This window comes from Drosophila bipectinata, chromosome 2R, assembly GCF_030179905.1.
Source record: "Drosophila bipectinata strain 14024-0381.07 chromosome 2R, DbipHiC1v2, whole genome shotgun sequence".
Classification (NCBI taxonomy): domain Eukaryota; kingdom Metazoa; phylum Arthropoda; class Insecta; order Diptera; family Drosophilidae; genus Drosophila; species Drosophila bipectinata.
The window spans coordinates 11,658,143-11,681,535 of record NC_091737.1 but is presented as its reverse complement, the minus strand read 5'-3'; the positions used below and the strand labels follow the sequence as shown (position 1 = coordinate 11,681,535).

Here is a 23,393-nt window from a genome sequence, read left to right as displayed (position 1 = left end):
ATAACGATCATGGCTTTGTCATTTATTTCATTATTATAAGTTTAATACAATTTTAGCGTAAAGTAAATAAAATAATATTATAAAAATATTATTTAAGAACCATTTAAATTATTTAAATTTACAGAATTTTTCTCAAAAGAGATATTTTTAGCAAATCTAAAAAACAAATAGAAGCCTCTTACAGCTCCTGATATATGCACCAATAATTTTAACCCTTTAGCAACAATACACACCCATCTAACCCTTATACCCCTTTTCAAGAAATGAATATTTTTGCAATAACAATCCAAAGTTTGAATTCCAAACCAATCCTTGCCACAAACATCTACCAAACGTGGTAAAAACCGCAGCAATTAGCCGAACAAGGGGCAAATGGCCAACCATAATTAACAGTGCCACATGAAATTGAACAAACACAATTGTGTGAGCTGACAAAACCGCAACAAAACGGCCAACTGGACAATGGCCATCAAAGAACCGGGCCGGGCTGGGCTGGGACAAGCCGAGGAAGTGGTGCCCCCAAACTTTGCGATTTGTTTGGACGATTCGCGGCAGTGTCATGACGTTGAGCCGCAGACAGAGACGGAATGCCAAACTAGAGCGAGAAAGCGGAGTAAACAATAAATTGGCAACATGCTGAAGGCGCGGGAGCCGCAAAAAGGGCTTCCGCGGACATCAGGTCGTATACGCAACGTTAACTGTTATACCAAAAAGTCGCCGGCAATGGCTGGATGGCGCAGGCGCTTGCCAGCCAGCGGAAAAACTATCCCAAAAAGAACAGTATTTTATGGCTCTGGAAAATCCTTGCAGCCAGTCGCACTCAGAAACGCCAAGGTGCAGGTTGTACGGACGGCAGAACACGCGGCGTATACGTAACGTGGAAAACTATAAAAGTTGTCGTGAGTGGAGTGTGCAGCGAAAAGTCGAAAGTCCATGAGTTGGCTTCGTCACTGTTGTTGTTGATCAATTAAAGGCTGACATGGACTGACTGACTCACCTGGATTTTGGGCCAAAAGTGGCAAAAAAAACGTGCAAAACGCTGTTCGTAAACAAAACGTGTCCAAGCCCTGGAAGAGTCATCACTCTCTCATCCTCTCTCGGCAACTCACTTTCTCTTTTTTTTTGTCTCTCTGGAAATTGCGTCAAGCTCACGCAGCTTCCACGACGGTTGCGTGGGAAATTTGGTAGAAGCTGCTACTTTGCGACATTCCCCGTTCTGCGTTGGCCAAAGGTGCACGTGGGGCCGACTTTCCGCTTCCGGACCTATTGCCGAAAATATATCCTTAAAGAGAAAAATCCAACCAAAGCTTGTAATCAGCCAACTAATTTTCCTCCTTATTCAGTGCGTGTCGAGCTCGGTGATTCGGCTTTTGTGTCACTTTCTACCATGTAATTGAAATTAATGATCATTGTACTGGCTGGGACTGTAATTTTGGCTGCCTCGACAGGCCACAGAGCAGAAATATTTATTCCGAATATAATTTTAATGCTTTCGGAGTCTGAGGGGATCTCCGACACTTTGCTTTATTAAAATACCGCCCCAGGGGCATTAGAATCTTTCCTCAAAGTTCAGCATTTTCCCCGCATTGATGTGTGACAGTCAGGTGTGAAAGATTGTTGAGGGAAAATAGAGTATGTTTTCCTTGGAGGACATAGTGAGGAGCGGTACTCTAGGGACCTTGTATGTTTATTTATTTATGCCAAGAGTGCCGAATGCCACTCACAAAGTACACCTTAAATTATTTTAGCACTAACATTTCTAGTAAGCCAAATTCACACCTTATTGGGGAATGAAAATCTCAGTTCTTGGCGATAAATTGCCATCATTGAATACACATTCGAAATCTCCGTATTTCCAGAATGCAAAATTGATTGCACCTCCTCGGCAGCAGGACTCGTAGGAACAGTATGCGAAGAAAAAAGAAAAGTGAAAGTGAAATGAAAGGTAATCTGAACCAAAGTCGACTCTAAGCACGGGCCACAAAGTCCCATAGAGCCGTACAAAATGCTCCTAGCGGTTCCGTTTTGCCTGTGTCCATGTTGTGATTACATAATGAGACGCTGCTAGAAGTCCAACTCAAAAGGAGAAGTCCCAGTCGTCGTCGCCATCGCAGTCGCAAAGAAAAAGTGCCAAGTGTAAGCAAACCCAGCAAGTAATAAATATCTCAACTCGCCACCAAGTATCTCTGCCGGAACAGCAGTAGCATATATAAGCAATAGTCAAAGGACCTTAAGGAGCGAAAGGATGCCCTTCGGTAGAAAGTCACCGCTGGAGGCTCTGGCCCTCCCCGGCGTGATGCTCGCCTACAAGTACAGCCAGTTCCGGCAGCGCCGCCGGGAGGCAGCCAGCCGACGGGTCACCGAGCGCGAACTCTCCGCCCTCCACCATAAAATCGTGAGTACAAATATGGGGGATATGAAAACAAAGTTATATTTTACATACGCATCTTAAGGGGTCTATAGATTTTTAGATAAACTTAAATGAAAATCTTTAAAGGTTAATACAATATGAAAAGAAAGATCTTAGGGGGGTCTATAGACTTTTAGATAAACTTAAATGAAAATCTTTAAAGGTTAATACAATATGAAAAGAAAGATCTTAGAGAAAGAATGATGAACCCTATAAAACAGTTTACTATTTCTCATATATAGGGTGTTTCTTTGTCGTTATCCCTACATAGTTTTCTCTTCCTTGTTTATGTACCGGCTTCGTAACCTCGTCCTGCCATCTCTTCCGTCTTTTCCCGTTTACCCATAAAACGTAACGCAATAAAAGAGCGAAACGAGAAAACAGGGGCGAACGTTTATCAAAGCGGGCGGGCGGGGCATCATTAGCCGCAGAACGGGAGCCCCTCGAAAACATCAAACCCAAACCCCAAGTCCTGACCCAAACCCATACCCATACCCATACCCACAAAAAAAAAACACACACACACATCCCATTCGAGTTCCTAAGTAGCCGCGACTGTTCTGTCGCTGCTCTTGGGCCTTTTTAGAGAGCAGCTCTTCCTGCTTTTCTGGTTCTGGTTCTGTTTGTGTTTTTGTTTCTGTTTCTGGCCTCTCACATTCACAGCTGGCAAATAGTAATAAAAATAAAAAGGACAAAACGCGAGCAAGAGCAAAAAATGAAGCACACATCAAACAAGGTGAGGCTTAGCTCAGTTGTGTCCTGGCCCGCAAAAGTAGGCAATAAAAAACACTATAACTTGTACGACATTTCACATATGCGGCAGTTATACATATGTGTGTGTTTTTGCGTGTATTATGGTGTGTGTGTGTGGTTGTATATACACACAGATGAGTCTAAAACTTATTTGCATTTTAAGGGTCTATAAAAAAAATGTACGAGGAAGCAAAAAGCAAAGACGAAGACGAAAAAGTTTTAGAGTCGAGATTTCGTTGGCCATTTTGGCGAAAAATAAACTTATTTTTATGATATGGACAATCTTGGCCACAATAGAATAGTTCCCATCACTTGATAGGCCAACTTAATCAAACCATTTACATGGCTAATTATTTAATAGTTAAGTTGACTTTAATAAGAGGAAATCTCTTGTTCCATACTTAGAAAACTATTCAATGAAGCTGAGTTAAATCAGAGAATATCTTAATATTTCTCTCAGCTTAATGGATCTCAAATCTAGGGAATATTATTTAATAAAGCAGCCATATGAACAGCTTTTATAGAAAGAAAACCATTAAGTTATATAGCCATAGAAAGTCATTTGCATTTTCCACAGGACCAAAATGTACAACGCGACCGACTGCATAGTGTTAAGTTCACTTGAGATTTTACGAGACTTGTTTGAAATTTATGACTTTCAAAGCCATAGACAGCCACGCCCCCTTGCCAAAGACACACACATGCATACACACATACACATTGCACTCTCTTGTCCGCACTTGGGCACTTATATAAGGAGAACAAGTATTGCAAAGTGCACAAACAGAAACAACAAAAAAAAACAGCCAGTACTGTGCTTAGCTCAACTGTTTTGCATAAAATCTGACGCGTGACTGTAATTTTTGTACAGCGACCTTGAAAAGCGACTCAAACCCCCTCACACACAGATAGGCACACGCACACCAACACACAGTTACATTAGCAAAACTGGGCAAACACACGGCAAATGCTTTTATGCAACATTAAAATTCACAAAAGCCTGACCAGACTACCATTTCCAAAATGCCTTCACAATTAAATGGCCCTCTCAGGGCTTTTGTTTTTCCCCTTTTAAAAGGTATGACTCTCGTGCAAATTCATTTACATCATATTCAAGTAAATAAATTAAAAGTTAGTTTAGTAATTTAAATTCTAAAAATCTGGTTTCGTTTTTAAAGACTTTTCTTAAGAAACAAAAATGTAAAAGCTTAGATCTGAAGACTGAAGCTCCAAAATCTCAATCGAACTCCAATGGGTTATGGCAAATAAGCCACAGATCCTGGTCATAAACACGGCCCCTAAGAACCTGACACAGCCCACAAGTATTCCAGCTGAGCTAAGCTAAGCCCATGTAATCCTGCCGAGAAGAGTGGCAACCACATGCACCCACACCCTGCCACTCACACACTCGAAAGGCGTACAACACACGCACAGTTGGTGTCGTTTCGTAATCCCCAAAAGTATGCAGCGACAAAATTGTCATTTACTCCGTGCCGAGAGAGCCGGAAAAGTCGGAAAATGCGGGTCTAAAGGGGCCAATACATATGTGTAGAAAACCAGACGAGTCCGCCGCGATATGTTATTAATGCAAATTCGCATAATACATAACAAGTTGATTAGCTGAGCTGCGGTTCTCCCACCGCTCGGGGAATAGAAATGGAAAATGGGCCGGAAACTGGAAGGGGGCCCAGGGAAGACAATCCTTTGGCGCTTAAAGAAAAAACCCTGTCAAAACTAAACTCCCACTACCCCAAACCTATAAAATGAGTCGCGTGACTGTCCAACATCAGCCAAAAAACAGAAAAAATGAGAACCCCTCAGCGAAACCTCCAAGAAGGACCTCTAACTGGACATTTTTTGGTCAGGCAATGAAAATAAAATTTATAATTTACTCTGTGCAAAGGACAGCGGGCGGATGTTGTCACCTGGTGCGGTGGCATTGGAAATAGGTGCAAATTAATGAACCCTCAGTCTGTCGGAAAGGTCAAATTCTGCCCTTTTTCTAAAGGTTTTTCTTTTCCTTTGCAAAAAAAACATGATTATTAGCTGCTGCAGTTGCTGCTTTGCAGCAATGTCCTTTGAATTTTTCTCTCTATCAACTTGTGCCTCACGTTTTCCCTTTATTTTTTTGTTCGTTTTCTGCGGGTCCTTTGACTTGTAAGTCTTTAGCAATAAATGACCACACAATTTGACTTGGCACTTGCAACGTGCTCTCTAAAAAAAGGAAAAAAAGGAAAGGAAATAATTGGAAAAAAAAAGAGAATCCCGCTTAGTCATCCAAATGCCAAAGCAGTTGCTACGGTTTTTGGGCTTGGTTTTTGGAATCCTTTTTGAGGTTTAAGTTTTAGAGGGTATTGTAGTTAAGATACTAGAGGATATAGTTCAAGACACAAATAGCAAAGATTTGATAGAATTTGGAATACAAATCCTTCCTACTTTGGGATAGTTTTAAATCAAATGATTTTTATGTGGATCCTATTGAAAAGTGTATTTAAAAGTCCTTCTATCCTATTCTGTATGAACCTCTATACCAATTTCCTGTGTTGTTTCTTTGTGGTCAGTTACACAAACATTTTATATTGCACTTTGCCCCACGCCATCGACCCCACCTTCCCTCCACCCCCAACGAATAACCTCAAAATCGCTCGGCCATAAATCAGACACAAAAAGCATTTGAAAGTAATTCCATTTTGAATGTCCGTTTGCCATGTGCTAGGACATAGCGCCTGGGGTGTCATTGGGTTTAGTTTACCAGAAGCCAATCGAAAACCCATACTATCGAGCGACTATTCACCGATTTTGCAGAGGTCCTGCTGCTGAGGGACAGTCTGGGAATAAATCGTTAAGATGGGGAATTAGTCAGTTTAATGATGGCTGAGCCATGACCATTTAGCGGGAAAATGGTCATTAAAATAAAGGGAAGAGAAATTGTCCCAGGATTTGGCACGCAATGCAGAAGCCGGATATCCTGACTCTACTCCTATTTTTTTGCTCCTATGATGCCTCCCTTGTTCCGAGAAGTAATTGAACTTTTGTGTCGCGGCAGACACGCAACTTTCTGCAGGATAATGGCAAACGACGGCGACGTCGACGTCCCTCGTTCAACTTAATATGCGAAAATGTCAGCGTGTGCTCCCTTTGTCGTCTGCGAACTTCCGCTTTTGACCCGCCCCTCTCGTCCCGAGCCCCCCTTGCAATTAGAGTGCATTAAACTTTAGTGTTTACGCATTGAGTTTGTTGTTCTTTTCGCTGTGAGATTTCCTTGGGCCATCACGTGCAGCACCAAAAAACAAAAAATAAAAAAAAACAAAAAAAGGGTTGTGAAAAATTCCCATTTCTTAGCTCCCCCCTTGACAGCCCCCTCGGGGTGCGCCAGTGCATTAGCGCAAGTCACGCGATGTCTGCACTGTTATACTATATACTACATACTATACATGGCTGGAATCAGGTATGGCAGGGTGTATGGTATATTTATAAAGGGGGGAATTTTCAATGTAGTCGGCAGACGTTTACTTTAATTGCATTGATTGGAGCATTTAGAGTGGCCAGCCAGTCGATGTGGAACAAGATACGTTCTATGCAATTATTTTTCGAAGGCTTTTTCCCTTCAAGTCACACCCGATAAGCTAGTAATTACAAAGTGCCTACGAATTTATCATGTATTCATAGATTAAATACAATTAAAACTCATGAAAACCTACATAGCTTAATCCCTTTCATTTCCCACTATTTTAAGGATTTTTTCGACTTAAACCTTGTCACATTTCATTACGCGCCGGCAGAGATAAGACCGCAAAAAAAAAAAAGTTTTTATCCGCGGAAGGCTTCTATGCCACAAAGAATAAATAAAAATTCCGGCAAGATAATAAAAAATGGCAGAGACAGCGAAAAATAACAGAGGGAAAAACTACAATATAGAGTACATATAGAAATAAAGAAAAAAAGCCATGACAGGAGCTCAAGGGGCGGATGCGAAATTGGAACTGGGCCCGCTGCACCAACACAATGGCATAACAAACACCCACACACTCACACCACACCCTCCCACACACACACACACACACACAAATACAAAACTTCGGCCTTAAGCGAAATGCGTTTCGATGGTTTTAGCCCAAGGACAGATTTCAATTAAAATTTATTGTTTGTGCCAAAATGAATTTGAAATAAATTGAAATGTAATGGAATCCAATGCGACTTTTATTTAAAAATTCCATTTAATTTAATCCTATCTCGTTTTTTTTATGCATAGTATAGTAATAATAGTTTGTCAACTGTAACTAAACACTCGGCACTCATTGAACAAAAGCAAATGGACTCTTAGCCATACATATTCGTGGCTGAAATGCTTTACAGCTCAACACTTTATCCTGCAGCCCTTCAGTCCTCCGCTAGTCCTTCCCCCCCTTACCTTTACGGCCACTGAACATTTACAAAAAAAGGCAAACAACTTGTTCCACACATGAGCTGCCTTGAAAGCAGCCTGGAAATAGAAATATCCCAAGTGAAACTTTCAAAGGGACTCTCATCCTCCCGCCACTCCTCACTTTTTTAGCCATTTCACCTGGCCAACTGCATCATTCACACACACACACAGGCATACACCGCCCCTGCCGCCATTTTGATTTCAATGAGTTGCCATCCAAAAATGGCATCGCTTCGGTTTCACTTTGCACTTTTGTGTTAAAAGCCCTAATTACACTCTCAGCAGCCGGCTCCCACACCCGCAACACATCCTGCCACATCCACATGTGTCTAGTTGGCAAATTTGACACTTTTGTCATAATTTTGTATGGCTGGCAAACAACTACAGGATGCACATAGAGAAAAACAAACTTAATTGGTTTGAAATTCTAAGAAATGGAAGAAAAATAGTTTCATATTTTCAGAAACTATAATTATTTAAAAGTATCAATATAATAGTTTTGAAATAACCCACTTACTCACAATTTTTTGTTGTGCACTTCTAACTCAAAGAGTCCTGTGCTCCTGTGTTGTTTTTATGATATCCATACTCATATCCTTGTGTTTCAGCTACAGCAGCTGCACTTAGTGTCGCTGTGTGTGTGCTAGTGGCTTGCCTGCCTGTTTGTGTTGGCCAGAGTTTTGCAATTAGCCCACATCCTGACAATTGATGGCAGCCGGAGCATGAGACCGTCCCCAATTAGTTGTCAACAAGCCATTCCGCCCTCCCACACAGTTGCCTATCGTTTGATTTGACTTTTATGGTTTATAATTGGTTTTTAATGTAGCTGGCCATTAGTAGTAGTTGCACCTTCTTAAAAATTAAATATTGGTCTCTCTATGTCCCCATGACATCTGCTACGTAAATTTTTCCTTTAAGCTTCGACATTGAAGGGTGTGGCTTGAGATGATGTTTTTATTAAAGTCAATAAATTCACTTAGCAGCATGGGATGACCAAGAAAAGTGCTATAAACAAGTGTAGGATAAAGTTTTATGGAGAGTTAAGGCTATAGAGCACCTAGGATGAAGGTATTCCTCTTTTTGCTTTTTTATCAAGGCTTTTCTTTTGTTTTTTAAAAGTCTAGACAGTCTCTAAAACCTTTTCTTTTAAAACCTTAATAGTTTGTTAGCTTTTCTAAGCTATAGGGTATCAAAAGACCCTATCATATAACCTTCTATATCCACTCGAGTCGCTGACACGTAAACACTGCTCCGATATAAATGCAATTTCTCTTCATGACAATGTTGCCCCAGCTAGCATGCTTCAAATAGAGAAGTGAAAAGCCAGGTTCCTGGACAGAAGGAGAGGGCTTGGCCGGGGGGGCTTGGGAAAATGGTGGAAACTTAATGGAATTGTTGGTGCCTCGGCGCGGCAGTGGCATGCCTCCACTTGCAATTATCGGCGCATAAAAGGAAGAAAGTGCTGCAGCGCAATAATAAACAACAAGAGCAACATGGCCGGGAAAGGCATATGCCAGCATGTTTCCACGAAATGAAATGTGAAAGGATATCGATTTAATTAATTTCTCTATGCCTTTAAAGCCTGCTGCAGGCAGCAGCAGGTGCCGAAAACTGACGGATTGATTGAGAAACTGAGTGATTGTTGGAGTGAGTGATTGCTCTACATGAAAACTGTTGCGAGGGCGTGTATGTTCTCTAAGGTCACCTACTTTTCGGTGTCAAAGTGCTTGAAGGAATTATCACAATGTAAAGGGAAAAGGCTTTCCCCTAACTTTATGAAGGGGCTTTTCTTGAATTCTGAAACTTAATTAAGAAACCCCTCTCCAGTGAAACTAAATCCCTGAAATGAGCATTTAATTTTCAATGTCAGTCTCCTTTCTCTTGGCAAATGGCATGCTTTCAGCTCCTTAAGATCAATGTTAGATAAGACTCTTGTGTAGACTCTTATCCTGAACCTGCCAGTCTTCGTTACCCGGAGAAAATACAACACACTCAGGTGTTTAAGTCGGAAGCCCAACTAGAATGGGAGCCAGACACGGTATTAATAATCAATTCCAAACCTCAATCAATCAGCAACCGCTCAGCTTAGCCCAGCTCATTGACAGCTTTTGGAATTTGTCATCTCACCCATTCCATCGTCAGGTCCTTCGAAACAGAGGGATACGACAGGATCTCCCTCCAATAGCCAACCTCATTAGCTTCAACATTTTTTTTCTCTGAGTCAGCAGCGAGTCGTTCGCACGTGTTTTTCATGGCATGGCTGACAGCCATTCAGGGGACACTGGAGGGTTAAGAGTCGGAAGGGGCTAACCAGTGGCTAAGGAGTGTTTTTATTATTGGCCTACTTTGCCGGGCCGCCCACCGCGAAAATGCCCATAGTTGACACCGAGACTGAGGTGGACAAAAATACAAATACGCCAGGAATTACCAGGCCAGTAAATCAATGCATAATCAAAGTAAATTCATTGGATTGCTCAATAGGCAAATTACGCAGTATTTATAAGGACTTCCCATTGTTAATAATTTACTTTATTTTTGGGACTAGTTCTAGTGAAAGCAATTAAGTTCTTCTATTATTTATTGCCCTGACACACCACCATTTTCAATTTTATGACCCAAAGAAAGTCGTAAAAACAGATTAGTTTTAACAAGCAATTACTCAAACCTTAAATAGCAATTTAACAAGGACTCTCGTCAAGCTTGGGCCCTGGCCACTGGCCATTGCCAACTTCCACTGCCACTTTGGCCCCCGGGCATTGTGCAACTCTTTATCGATTCGAAAAACCATTTAGATGTGGCCGGCCGCTCATCAAGGCCCGGCAGCTATTAAATATAAATTCGACAAGCCATCCACTCGGCCATCTGCAGTTGACCCAAAAAGCCACTCGTCAAGGGACGGACTGGGCCGAAAACTAAAACTCACCAATCATTGAACGGTTCGAAGTGGAAACACTGAATACTAACAATTTCGCGAAATGCATCTGCATTTTTTGGGGTGGTGGCGGAGGAGAGTTCAACCGAAAGTCTGGCTCATTAATAATGCAGCTCTCGCATATGGAGCTCCATTGGCCAGGTCACGCCTCCCTGTTCCGCCTCCCTTGGCAACCACTATCCCTTCCGGCCGGCCACACCAACTTCACGGATCCAACTTTGCCGCGACTTCCGCCGCTCGTTAGGCGATGGCTTGTGAAATGAGCTCCGACGTTCATTGCACATTATGGCCCACGTCCTGTATGGCTTCTGTTGCTCTTTTTCCAGCCTTCCTCCTTTTTATTTTGCATAATTACATGCGGTGGCTGCATTTTAAAGAGGCCCCCAACCACGCCCGTCCAAGTTAATAAACAATTTGCACTCCTTATGGCCGAAAGGCGCCTCCTTGGCTGCGCATTATTCGTTAATTACTTTTTAATTGCACAGGCAATAGCTCAAGTTCGAGCCAAAATTCGTTTCGCTTTCCTTTTTGGCCTGACCTCGGTGCGTATACTTAATGTTTCGCTTCATGGACACACATACATCGTAATACATACGTATGTATATGTAAATATGTACAAATTTTGGTAACTTTTCTAAGGTTTCCCGTTGCGTCATAGGCGTATCCACTTTGCATGTCCCTGTGGCTCAGCAGGAGGGACTTTTTTGGGTTTTTTTTTTTTTTTTTTTTTTTGTAAGGATGTCAGCCGGGGGAGCCAACTAAATTAAATTACTTGCCTTTTAGAGCGATTGTCATGATGAGTCACGGCTAAAAGTGTGCAAATTGTTGAGCCTGCTCTTCTTTCATTTTTCGGCTATGACGAAGGTCCTGCTGATTTTTTTATGCTGCTACCTGAATTTTAAATTTTAAGAACTTAAAGATACTCCTACAGCTTATTTGGATTATTAGAAGTTAGAAGTGTCAATAAGGAATATCATGTCTTACCTTGATTATAAGTTTTGAAATCATATAGAGAGTCATGATTGCAATTTCCGCTTCTATCCTGAAAATATGCTCACCGTTCAACTATTCACACTTAAGGATATTTATTTAAAAGGCTCACAAGCGCCCTGATTACGTGCTAGCAATACTTAAAGGAAGATCACAAGAAACAGTTGCCCTCAATTGCAACGTAGAGTGCCATCCATCGGTGGCAGTGGGAAAGGACACTGAGTTAATCACGCCGCCTGCCCCCATAAATCTGAACTGATGTTGGAGGAGACTCTAGAGAATTTTCATTCCCCATTCCTCCGTAGAAACCCCTTCCAAGTTTGTGGAAATTCCGTCACGTCACCAAGAAGCTGTCAATGTTGTTGCTCAGCGTGTTGTTATCCTCCTGCTCGTCCTTTTCGTCCTGATTACCCTGCTGGCCCGAAACCGTAGGCCACTGATTGACAAACGTCTGTCTGGTGGCGTTTGGTGGCAATTTGTAGGCAATAGGCAGCCGAGGAGCCAGCGAGACAATGGCCCTTGGTCGGCTGTTCTTTCCAAACGGCTTGGCGTCGTTCGTTTCCAGGAAGAATTTACCTCGTAGTCTGTCGGAAAAGGATATCAGGATATCAGGTGAAGTTTAAAGTGGAGGGAGATTGGTTTCCTCACCTGGGATCTGCTCCCATCCCCATGAAGGATGGGCTGTTTCCTGGCTCACGACAGGCGCCAATCGATTCAGAGGACTCGCAGCGCTGGGAGGGAAAGCTTTTTGGTTGGCCCACACTCTCCACAAAGTACTCCCAGGCACGTTGGTGACTGCAGCCAACTATGAGATAAATAGTCCACCCAATAGAATCCTTTTTCCAGTGCATAAAGCAATAAATAGCTGATACTCACTAATTATGCCCAGCCAGCGATTATTGGCAATTTCCTGTTTGGCGCAACCCGGCTGCAGGGGTCGTCCCCCATTCGGATAGAAATCTGCATGGCCCATGGCCGTGGGGTTTCCCAGGATGCCACCATCCGTATGGATGACATCCACGAACCGGGCATCGCTGGGGGTCAGACGGCGATTAGAGCTGTTCCCCTCGAACAGAGGAAGAGCCGGATCGAGAGCCGTTATCCTGGTTAGCTTGATGCCCCACTCCTGCAGCTGTTTTCCGGCAAATCCGGCCACCTCGGCCCCCAGGCTGAAGCCTATCAGATGGATGTGCTTGGCCGGATAGCGCATGTCTATGAGATAGCGCAAAAATCGGGCCAAATAACGGGCCGTCACCGGGAGATTCTCAACGGAATTTGAATACCAGGGCACCGCTGTCATCGCACTCCAGTCCACAAGAATGACATTATAGTTGCCCCGTCGCAAAAACGCTGCAAAGAGGGAAATTCAGGGTTTTTGTCTTTCCGGTGGGGCGTTGCTCCACTCACCGTCCTTCAGCTCCTGACTGCTCTGCTTTTCGCCGGTGGCCGATTCCGAGAAACCGTGCAGATAGATGGCCAGCGGGTAATTGAAATTGAAATTGCTCTGCGCCAGCCGGGCATCGTCGCCCAGGTGCAAGAGCTGGGCTGTGTTGCGGTTCTGCCTGAAATAGATCCGAAATTTTGATGACCCCTCAGTATGCATGAACTGTTCTGTATTTCAATTTCTTACCTTGTGTAGAGCATAAACTTTATGTCCTCGCGCTCTTTAATTGCACAGCAGCTGGCGCAGGATCCCCGGGGCGCAGCACTGTAGAAGATGGGGGAACCCGCTGGAAGTTAAGAATATGACATTTAAATTAATAAGGAGAAACACAAGAAACTTGGGGGATAATAATAGAAAGCTGATAATCTTGTTGGTTTTCTTTATAAAATGATATTTGGTGGTGTACCTCCACAATCATCCCTTTTAAAGAATTAGGAATAATTTATAATAAATTATATAAGAGATATAAATCTAATATTCTTAAATTTATAATACTAAGGCATCCGGCTCGTCACTTTGTCCGGATGGATCGTCCGGATGCCGGACTTTGATTCTTATTCTTAACGATGGACCAATTCCGATGCCAACTTCTTAAAGCTTTTATCAATAAATTGTCCTTAAACTATGTTGCAAACATTGTTTACTAGTATGGCTATGTGGTATTTAAATTTTCTTTTATTTATAAATCAATTTTTAGGTTTATCTTGTCACTAGAATAATAAACAACTAATATACAATATAACAAAATAAGTAACAAAATATATAACCACCTTACATCACCAAGCGGAAATCGAACTTGTGTCAAGTGCCAAAAAGTGAACAAGTTTATTTAGAGCTTCGAATACAAAACTAATTGATTCATTAGCTTCATTAACTGTTTGGCAACGCGTCGGAAAGCCAGGTAGCAGCCATAACCATAACCATAACACTAACAAATCGTAACAAGCCGCACAACATTAACAAAAGTCAAGCCCAAGTAAAAACAAAAACAGTAGCCAAGAAAACAAAAACGAAACTAGCCCCTCAGAAGCTCAACTTGGCCCTGAACTTGAGTTAAATTAAATGAAGTAGAATGGTAAATGCGGCTGAAACGAAGTTGGCCCACAAATGTGGCAGTAACCAAAGTGGCAGCACGTGACGCATACGCCGCGTGTTACGCTGCCGAAATATTTCGATAAAAACAAGTTTTTTATTTGCATCAGGTTTTCGATATTCACACGGCGAGAAGATAATTCACATTGATGGCTAGTGGACTGAAGTGGCTAAGAAGAGGCAATAGCCGTATTCAGTGGGTCAATCACAGGCGGGGGGCATGTCAATGACACTGACTTTTATCATACATTGTATCTTTGGTATCATCGGCCTTTTTTGTTTTGCTACACATATTTGGCTTTAACTGGATACGGATACTGCTCGTACGGTTGATTAGATGCCAAGTAACAATGATGAGGATGGCCTTAGCCAATGCCAGGTTCATTTGCGATTCTGGCCACTTATCACCTTCCGTATTGTGAGGCACAGTATTGCAAGCTTGAATTGCAAATAAACAAAATGGAAACTATAACAACTTTTAAATGGTTTTTTGTGGCTAACAGAAAATTAGGAACTATTTGAGATACTTTTTCTACTTACAACCAAATATCTTAACCACTTATAATTACCAGCTAGTGTATTTTTATGCCGATTTCCTTATTTTTTATTGACCAAGTTATACTCCAAATTTTATGTATGTGGCTTAAATATCTCTTATTTATGTTAATTTTTTTAGCGGCTGAGCGGAAGAGTTTGTCGCGCTTATTTATGAGGAATGTTTTATAGTTGTTGCTGGTTTTGCCATTAAGTTTTTTTTACTTTTGGTTTTCTTTGTTTTGTTTTTCTTTGCCTTTGTTTCCACATTGTTTCGCGACGTCATGCCGTGCATTTAATTTGTAGTTCTTTTTTTTTAATTATCACGCCGCTGGGTTTAATTTAAATGTTCGTTTGGCCGGCACTTCATTTGTAAGTCTTACTCAGAACTTTACGGGTACCGGCTTTATGTTTCTAGTAGGAGTGTGATTCCCAAGCTGACATCGAAAACGTTAAGAATGTCTTTATGGGTTTGAGGTAATATTTCTCAAAACTTTAGTGGACTACTAACAACGGGGGTTTCACATTCGGCCTCCCGGGTTGTGTTCTATTTTAGAAGAGAAGTCTCCCGGTACTTCCCCTTTTTCCTTCATGGTCCCATAGATTTCCTTCACGGCTCAATAGCCAGAGATACTGACCTACCCTAAGGCAAATATTGCCGATGGTCAACAATTGAATCTTTTGAGTGCGCGTATCAACAAAGACATCAACTTGTTTGGACATCTGCCCCTCCTTCAGTTTACAAGCCACTCCACCTTGAACTTATGCATGTAGCGTCATAGTACCGCCCCTCCGCCCACTGGAGACACGATTTCCCAGCTGACATTGAGGCAGTATCAATGCTAATAGTTGCCACAAATACGGCTACGGTTACCAATCACCAGATCTCAACTTACCCAAGACAAGTGCAAATATTTACAATGATATTCTATGGCTCGTTCTGTTTAATGTTCTGCTTTGGAATGAAAAACTAGGCATGTCTATGTTTCTCTTTTAAATTCTTTGTTTTATATATAGAAAACAGATTCTTTTGTTTCATAATTTTAGACACTTTAAACATATTAAAAATCTTTGAAATTCGCATTGAATAGCTCAACTTACCCAGTAGAAATGTAAATACATTGCATAATGTCGAGGCAGCTGGCAGAACCATGGCAAATTCCTTAAATTTGTTTAAATATCAACTTAAATCTTGCGGCGTTCAATGAACCCTTTTTTGTGTGCAATTTCAATTCACTTTCCGGCGACAAAATCAACATTCAAAATCGGTTTCCGCATTTGGTTTTGGGGCGTTGTTATTTTATTAGCTTAGCTGTGCGATAATAGCGCGAAACTTTATTACGAAAATCGCACAAATCCCCCAACTCGCGATTTCGATCGATAATGGCCACGACGGAAACTGAAACGAAAACGCACCGTTCTCGACGAGCGGCGATCAGAAAATGAACGATCGGAACTCTCAGTCCTATAAGCTAGACTCTCTGCCAGCGCCGCTGTCGCCGCTTGAGCTGCTGCTGCTTCGGTCGGCAGCGCTGCCGATCTGATAAACAGAATTTCGCGAAACCCTACGAGAAACAAAAGACTCAAGCGACAAACTTTCAGTCAGCTGTAATCCAAAATGCGTTCCGTATTTAAATAAGTTGATCAGGCATGCGAGAGGTGACAGGGATCGTAAAATAGTTTTTAATTTCCTGATCGTCGTGTGCCCATCCACCCACCACCCACTACTCCATGTCACGCATTTGAAATAGACAGTTGAGCCCACCCAGGTGATCGATGTCTCATCGGGAACCAAACAAAAAAGAGGTGAGCCGAAAAGTTCAGGCGGATCCATCTGACAGGCTGTTTGCCTTGACCAGACGCCGGCGACTTTCCGTTTCAATTCACTTATCGCCCCTCAATCGGATCCAAAACTACAACATCCGACAGCCTTAAGTCGTTCTGACCCATCCTCGGCGGATTGGATTGGATCTCTTTTGTTTGTGCGGGTCAATTAGTACGGCGCTGAGTTGCACATTAATCATAGGAACCCCATGCGAATGCCCTTTCTAAACTATATAATATATTAAGATGTTTGCAGGAAGTAAATAAATGCAAGGGTAGCGTTATAAAATATGTATTTTGAATAATTTAAGCTTTTTATACATCTTTAACTTTTAAACCTTTCAACTTTCAAAAATTCTTACAACAGGTTTGCATTTTTTTATGAAGATAACCGTTTTCTAATTAAGAAATATTATGACTTAATGAACTTGAATTATTTGTTAGGGCATTAAAGCTTCTTATTAAAGTTTACAAAAAATAATTTTAAATGCTGGCGTGCGATTTCGCGGCTTTTTTCGCAACTGTCAGCCGTGGATGGTTTTGCCAATTTTGGCTTTTTATATTTTGGGTTAATAATCCTATGATTATTTTCTTCCTCAGCCTTTGTGAGCAAATTGTACAGAAACCGCAAGTCACCAAAGTATACCAAATTTATTTTGGCTTTATTTTTATTTATATTTTAAAACTTAGTGACAAATAAATGTAAAATATCTGAAACTATGGGCACTGAAGCATAAATCCCTCAGCTGTAAACACAGATCGTGACAGATAATTGCGAAAAGATTCTTTGGACATTTGTGGTTGCGATTCGAACACTTGATTGATTTGCCATTGATTACACAATCCGCCAAATGGTAATTAAAGTATACGTCTTGCATATACATTACAAAAATCCAATTAAAAATGCAAACCTTGGCTGGCGAACAACTTGCGCGGTTTTCCAAGCGGCATTGAGGAACCACCAAGTGCAAGGTCTTTGCTGCAAAGACCACACTCAAGGAAATCCACATAAATATAACAAGTATATGGCCGAATACCAAGACTGCATTAAGGTTCTATGTTCTGAATCAAGAGCAAAGCTCATTACTCGCACTGCCACTTGAAGTCGGTCGAAATGACTATGAAAATTGCATTGAAAGTTTGGAGTGCAATGGCAACAATTACTTAACAACTTCCTCAAGCGTCTGAAAGTTTATGGCTGCACAAATAATAAGCACGCTTTGTTTGGCAACAAAGGGAGCAGCACCCAAAAATAGCCATAGAAGCTATTAATAGCTTAATTCGATCGTAAACCAGTCCATTCAATCACCTTTTAAAAAGCTGCTGAATCACAAAATTAATTACCACTCGACACAATGGATGGAGTAGTTCTTGAAAAATGGCAATATTCGATATTGATAATAAGTATAATATGTTTAACAATCCGCCTGCCGTCTGAGGTCGAACACCCAAGCTGACCTCAGAAGGCGTCTTCGACATAAAACAATCCGCAGACCAAAACAAAGCTCAAAACTGAGCACTCATTTGCATAATCACTCGTTAATTTGATACGAAATCAAACCGTTAGGCAATGCGTAGATTGCAACCGATGGCTCGATGGCTAATTTAGCATCTTAGAAATTTCGATTTTATGGTCTAAAGTGTTGGGATCTTTATGGGCATGTCAAATAGCTTCCGGCAGTGGCCTTGGGCAGTGGCTAAACTGCTGCCATGCCATCATTTACAGCTAAGCAGCTGTAAACTGAGCTGTCGCCACAGTAAGCCAAGTCAATATCTGTCGTATGTGGTCAATTAATTATGGCCTATTTGACAATTTATGGGGTATATATTTTCGACACGGGAGATTACTGAATCCTCTTAACATGATATCTTTGGCAACTAACAAGGGGCCTGGTTAAAAATAGTTTGTTTGGTTAAAGAAAGGTACATATATTCTCCATCAGTTAAGCTACTCGTAAAAAACTTCTTCTTAGTAAAACGCTTCTGTTTCAGACCCAATTAATAAAAAGAAAACCTAAAATATTCCATAATTAAAACAGATAAGCTTCTTTTTGTTTAAAAAGCTGCCTACTTACAGGCGGAAACATAAACCATATCCTAAAACCAAAATAATACCCTGCTTTTGGGCTAAACTTGGATTAAAATCTTTACATTTTTTATTATTTTCTTGCAGGACAAGCTGCTGAGCAAATTGGAGGAGGAAAACGAACCAGACCCCCCCACTTCCCAGGAGGATGAGTGCGTGATCTGCATTAATGCCCGGGCCACCATGCAAACCTCGCCATGTGGCCACCGCGTCGTCTGCCGTCGCTGCTTTGTGAAGACGATCCAGAGCGCGGTGGCCCAGCGGCTACTGCCACTACGTTGTGTCATCTGTCGGGCTCGGGTTAACCGACTGACCTCCTCCTCGGGCACCTGGCGCATCCAGGAGTCGGCCAGCAGCTATTCCATGGGCGCCAAGAGCTGGGCCTCCGCCGGTGTGGCCGCTGGCGGAGTAGTGCCATCGGCCAGCTCCTATTCCATGAACGATGCGCACAGCGGACACCACACCTTCCATCAGCCCACGCTGCACAAGTCAGGCGGCGGTGGAGGAGGGGGAGGAGGCGCAGGGGGGCGGCATCATCCGCACCACTATGCCCTTCGGAATGGTCGAGTCACTCAATCGGATAGCCTTTACTCGATGAGCTCGACGGGATCGGCGGGCTCCTCGGTATCGGGCTACTCACACTACTCCAAGACGTCTTCCATATCGAGCAGCGGACCCTGCTCACCGGCCTCGCCGGCTGTGGCTTCCAGCTCCTCCCATCACCTGGCGCCTCCGTCGCCCACCACTCACCATCATCCGCATTCGCCCACGCCCTCGGCTTCCTCGGGCAGTTCCCTGTCGCCCCGGGATAACGGAGGCTCTCACTCGCATCATGGCGGCTGTCCAAGCGGTTGCTCTGGCGCCGTGCCTAGGAAACCGCTTCACTCACTTCCCAACTCCGCCTCCACATCCGCATCAGCTTCTGCCTCTTCCTCCAGTGGCAGCGGTAGCAGCAGTGGAGGCGGAGGAGTAGGAGTGGGAGTGACAGGCAGCAGTGGCATGATGACGCCGACGCACACTTATCCAGGAAGGCGGCACGTCAAGAACCGGCTGATGGACATTCACAATCGCCTGCCACCCATCAAGGAGTTCCGTAGTCCGGCCAAAGTGCCACATCCCTCGCCCGTTCATGTCAGCAACCCTAGATTTCGGTGAGATCATAAATAAGTAACTAATTATCATAGAAAAAAACACATTTGCTTTTAGGTACTCCACCTACACGAAGTCCAGTGCCCATGAACTAGCTCCTCTGCTGCGGGAATCCGGATCACCGCCGCCACCGCGTCGTCCCAGTCCCATGAACATCCAGCTAAGTTGCTCTGCCCTGGCCCCGCCCCCTTTGAAGGCGGGCGGGGCAAAGATCTGTCCGGTGACCTCAAAGAATTCGCTGCCCAAAAATGCCTATACCATGCCCAAGGACAAAAAGTCTTCTGGATCATCCGGACCCATGGGTAAGAATAGTGGCACTGCCGGAAAAAGTAATCCGCCAGGAGCTGGTGGCCCAAGAGCATCGACGGGAAGCACGGCCACCACTTCCGGGTCAAGTGGATCAGGATCTGGGTCTGGATCTGGTTCGGGAACAGCCAGTCATCTCAAGCCCACATCAAGCTCTTCCAGTCGCAGTTTTCCGCTTTTCTCCGCCGGCAGTAATCAGAGTAAGTTCTTAGTTCTTAGTTTTTATAATAATTAGTTGCCTAATTATGGAACATAATTAATTTCAGGAGAGAAGGCTGACAATAAGAAGAACGAATCCGTTGAGCGGAAAAAGAAGGAGGAGAAGCTCAAGCTGAAGGCTGAGAAGGAAGCCAGAAAGGTGGGAAAAACTATATGAAATTTTGTAGTCCCCATTTTTCCGTCTTTTGTCGGGGAAATGCATTGTTTCTCCCGCCCGCCCAAAAATGGAAGAAGCCAACCCCTGACCCTAGTACTGACTATTTGTATTGTTTGTAATTGGCCTCGTTCCCCTTTTTTTGTGAGTTTCCAGCTGCTGTGGAAAAGTTTTTCATTAATCGCGGGCGAAAGGGGTTAGGGAAAGTGGGAGGTTGTGGGGATGGTGGACTTTTGTGCCGACAAAGCATAAATTTTCAAACTTGTAAGCAGGCTAAAAGGGGGCTCATAAAGCGCAAGCCATTCGAATTTCCTTCTTTATGATTTCCAGTGCATGCAAATAAAGTTGTGCACTGAGCAAAACTTGAAAGATATTTGTTTCATGCCAATATCATATTTTTGCAGGAGGAGAAGCGACTGGCCAAGGAGGAGGAGCGTCTGGCCAAGCTGCATGCCAAGGAGGAGAAGAAACGCGGCAAAAAGGAGGCCAAGGAGCTGCTTTTGGCCAACGATGGAAACAGCAAGAAGTGAAGTCAAGCCGAGAAACCCAATTAGCCAGCAAAAATGCATATTTAAAGTTGCAATTCTAGGAGTAAGCCCATCACCCAGTTACCGTACTATATCAATTCAGATCGTATCGGATCAAACCAGATCAACTTCACACAAAGCCCAACCACACATTACCATAAAAGAACGAGCTTGATTTAGGGATAATATTTTGTCAGTTAGCCGTAAATCGTTTTGGACAGTTTCAGGCCAAATCTTGGTTAGAGTATTTAATTTTTAAGCAAGAGAGGATTATTTTTTAGCCTTGTTTAACTCTTAAGTGGCCTATTGAAACTACTTGCAAAGAAAACGATGCCAAACCTTTGTATGAATGATAAACTTTTTGGCAGAAACTATTTAAACAAAATTTGTTTCGGCTTTAATTTTACTTAGGCCTTGGTTCACACTGACAACTTTCATAACTCTTGGAGGTCTAGAGATATGGTAAAAGTATGATTGTATCGCTACCTTTGGTTCCTCAGCTCATCTGTCTCATTAGCAATTAAAAGGTTGTTAACAAATACTTCAATTTAAACAGATTCGGATAGATAGATTTCGTGTAAAAGAACAATAGAGAGATTTACTTTTTACTTTCAAATTTCCGGATACTAGACTTTACTATGAAACCAATGTAACCCGATTTAGGAGAGAGCCACATCTCAAGATATAGTTTATAAAAGATAGAACCAAGACCACAATAAGGCCAACTGATGTTAGAGCCAAGCTTTAACATAAGTGAGTCTGAATCCGGCTAAATAATTAATTATGTACTTACTAACAATAAATGTCGATCAACCAAAGTGTTAACATGTTGACTAACAAATTACAAAAATGAGAGCATATTAAAGTAGTTTTCATATACCCCTCTATATATATTATATATATAAAAATCTGTAACTGTAACTAAATCTATAGATTCCATACCAATATTGGAAACTGTTCAAGCGGCAAACATAAGCAATGTTTCGATGTATGTACTATGTGTAAATGTATTACCAAGATTGTTTTAAAAACAGGAAAAGAGATAAAGAAACCGGAACCCAATAAAGGATCAATTATGTTGAAGATTGTTCTATTAATTTGGTGATTGTTTCCTCCGCGAGTCGCTGTTTGGCTTTCAAACATCTCTGGAAGACCTTCTGAAAGATGTAGGGCAACTCGTCACGACACTTAAGGTTTCCCAGTTTATGGAGGGCTCCGTAATCCAAGCAGTCTATAACTTCATCATTGTTGCAGTCCTGACCGTGTTTATGCATAAAGTTCTGGACCGTATTGGCAGCACAATAGGGTTCATTCACACAGTTGGTAAAGGCTGTGGTGGGAAGTTTATATTATATAATATATAGAAAGTAGATTATCTTGAAAAACTGAACGTACCATCATTGGAAAGAGCTGTATCATTCGGTAAGGTCAACTCGCCAGCTTGTACCCAGTAGCCCCAGGTGATGCGGAATATGCCACAGGCCCCATTTACGCAAATGGCCGAGGAATTGCAACCACTCATTGTTTCGCACAAACAGTCCAGGCAATCTTCCGTGACGGGCTTATTTGTCACTTTGGATACACAGAGGAAATAAATGCAACAAAACTATTAGAAATATTTTAAAACTACCAACGTGGACTTTTGCTGAACAAACTCTATTTTGGTCAGGAATGAAAAACAATTACCATACTAATTACTTACCCTCATAACTGGAAATACAGTTCATCAGTAGCCACAAGCTAGCCAAGTTAACAAGTAACCTAAACATATCGGAGCTGCAATACCGATCGAATACAGAGAACCCGTCCTACAGTCGCCGCTCAACTGATCTCAGTTTACTACCAGACACTTGTTTATTAATCAAGAGTAACACTTCTATTAGTAATTAGTATTGCCATATTCGCACATAAATTATAGTGACTCTTCCTTATAAGTTAGTGGCTAAAATCTAGATAGAAATTTCTGACGTTCTTCCTCCAGTTGCACAGCCTTTCTCACACAACAGGTAAAGGTTCTGTCGTAAAAATAAGGTAGGTCCTCTTGGCAGTTCCTGGGACCCTTATAGTGTATAGCCCCATAATCGTAGCAATCCTCCTTATCATCATCGTTGCAATCCTGTCCAAACTTGGCCATATAGCTCTGCACAGTTTCGGCGGCACAAATAGGATCATTGGCACAGTTTGTAAAGGCTAAAAAAATATGTTTTAAGATTGGATTGGTCAAGGAAGTACGAGCTTGTCTTACCATGGTACGATAAAGGTGAGTCCCCTGGAATTGTCAACCGGCCACTGTCCACCCACCGATTCCAGTTAATCCGAAAGATGCCACATGCCCCGTTGACACAAACAGCCGTGGCATTGCAACCATTCAATGCCTCGCAAATGCAATAGAGGCAAGACTCTGTCACCGGTCTTCGTATCTTGGCTTGAATTCCAATGGCCAGGCCAAACAAAACAACTAGAAGCTTTGCTACTAAATGCATTGTTAAGCTCACAGATTTTTATTTACTTCCGATTCGATGCGATTCGAGATTGCTCACTCACTGA

At 42.4% G+C, this 23,393-nt stretch overlaps 4 protein-coding genes across 4 annotated transcripts; 1 reads left to right on the top strand and 3 right to left on the bottom strand.

The window, feature by feature from the left end:
- The first annotated feature begins 829 nt into the window (after positions 1 to 829).
- On the top strand, positions 830 to 21,929 carry LOC108133196 (corneodesmosin). Its single transcript, XM_017253022.3, has 6 exons — positions 830 to 899; positions 1,860 to 2,395; positions 18,579 to 19,642; positions 19,698 to 20,146; positions 20,213 to 20,304; positions 20,724 to 21,929. The coding sequence occupies exons 2-6, from the start codon at positions 2,246 to 2,248 to the stop codon at positions 20,847 to 20,849; spliced, it is 1,881 nt and encodes a 626-aa protein (XP_017108511.2). The 5' UTR covers positions 830 to 899; positions 1,860 to 2,245; the 3' UTR covers positions 20,850 to 21,929.
- LOC108133198 (pancreatic lipase-related protein 2) lies at positions 11,630 to 16,006 on the bottom strand. The gene is made up of 6 exons (XM_017253024.3): positions 15,683 to 16,006; positions 13,142 to 13,241; positions 12,919 to 13,073; positions 12,388 to 12,861; positions 12,160 to 12,316; positions 11,630 to 12,095 (listed from the first exon to the last, which is right to left on the bottom strand). Exons 1-6 carry the CDS (start codon positions 15,732 to 15,734, stop codon positions 11,846 to 11,848), a joined length of 1,188 nt encoding a protein of 395 aa, XP_017108513.2. The 5' UTR covers positions 15,735 to 16,006; the 3' UTR covers positions 11,630 to 11,845.
- Positions 21,828 to 22,681, bottom strand: LOC108133199 (lysozyme 2). Its single transcript, XM_017253025.3, has 3 exons — positions 22,549 to 22,681; positions 22,242 to 22,418; positions 21,828 to 22,176 (listed from the first exon to the last, which is right to left on the bottom strand). Exons 1-3 carry the CDS (start codon positions 22,613 to 22,615, stop codon positions 21,920 to 21,922), a joined length of 501 nt encoding a protein of 166 aa, XP_017108514.2. The 5' UTR covers positions 22,616 to 22,681; the 3' UTR covers positions 21,828 to 21,919.
- Positions 22,676 to 23,378, bottom strand: LOC108133200 (lysozyme). Its single transcript, XM_017253026.3, has 2 exons — positions 23,092 to 23,378; positions 22,676 to 23,036 (listed from the first exon to the last, which is right to left on the bottom strand). Exons 1-2 carry the CDS (start codon positions 23,327 to 23,329, stop codon positions 22,789 to 22,791), a joined length of 486 nt encoding a protein of 161 aa, XP_017108515.2. The 5' UTR covers positions 23,330 to 23,378; the 3' UTR covers positions 22,676 to 22,788.
- Positions 23,379 to 23,393: the final 15 nt, after the last annotated feature.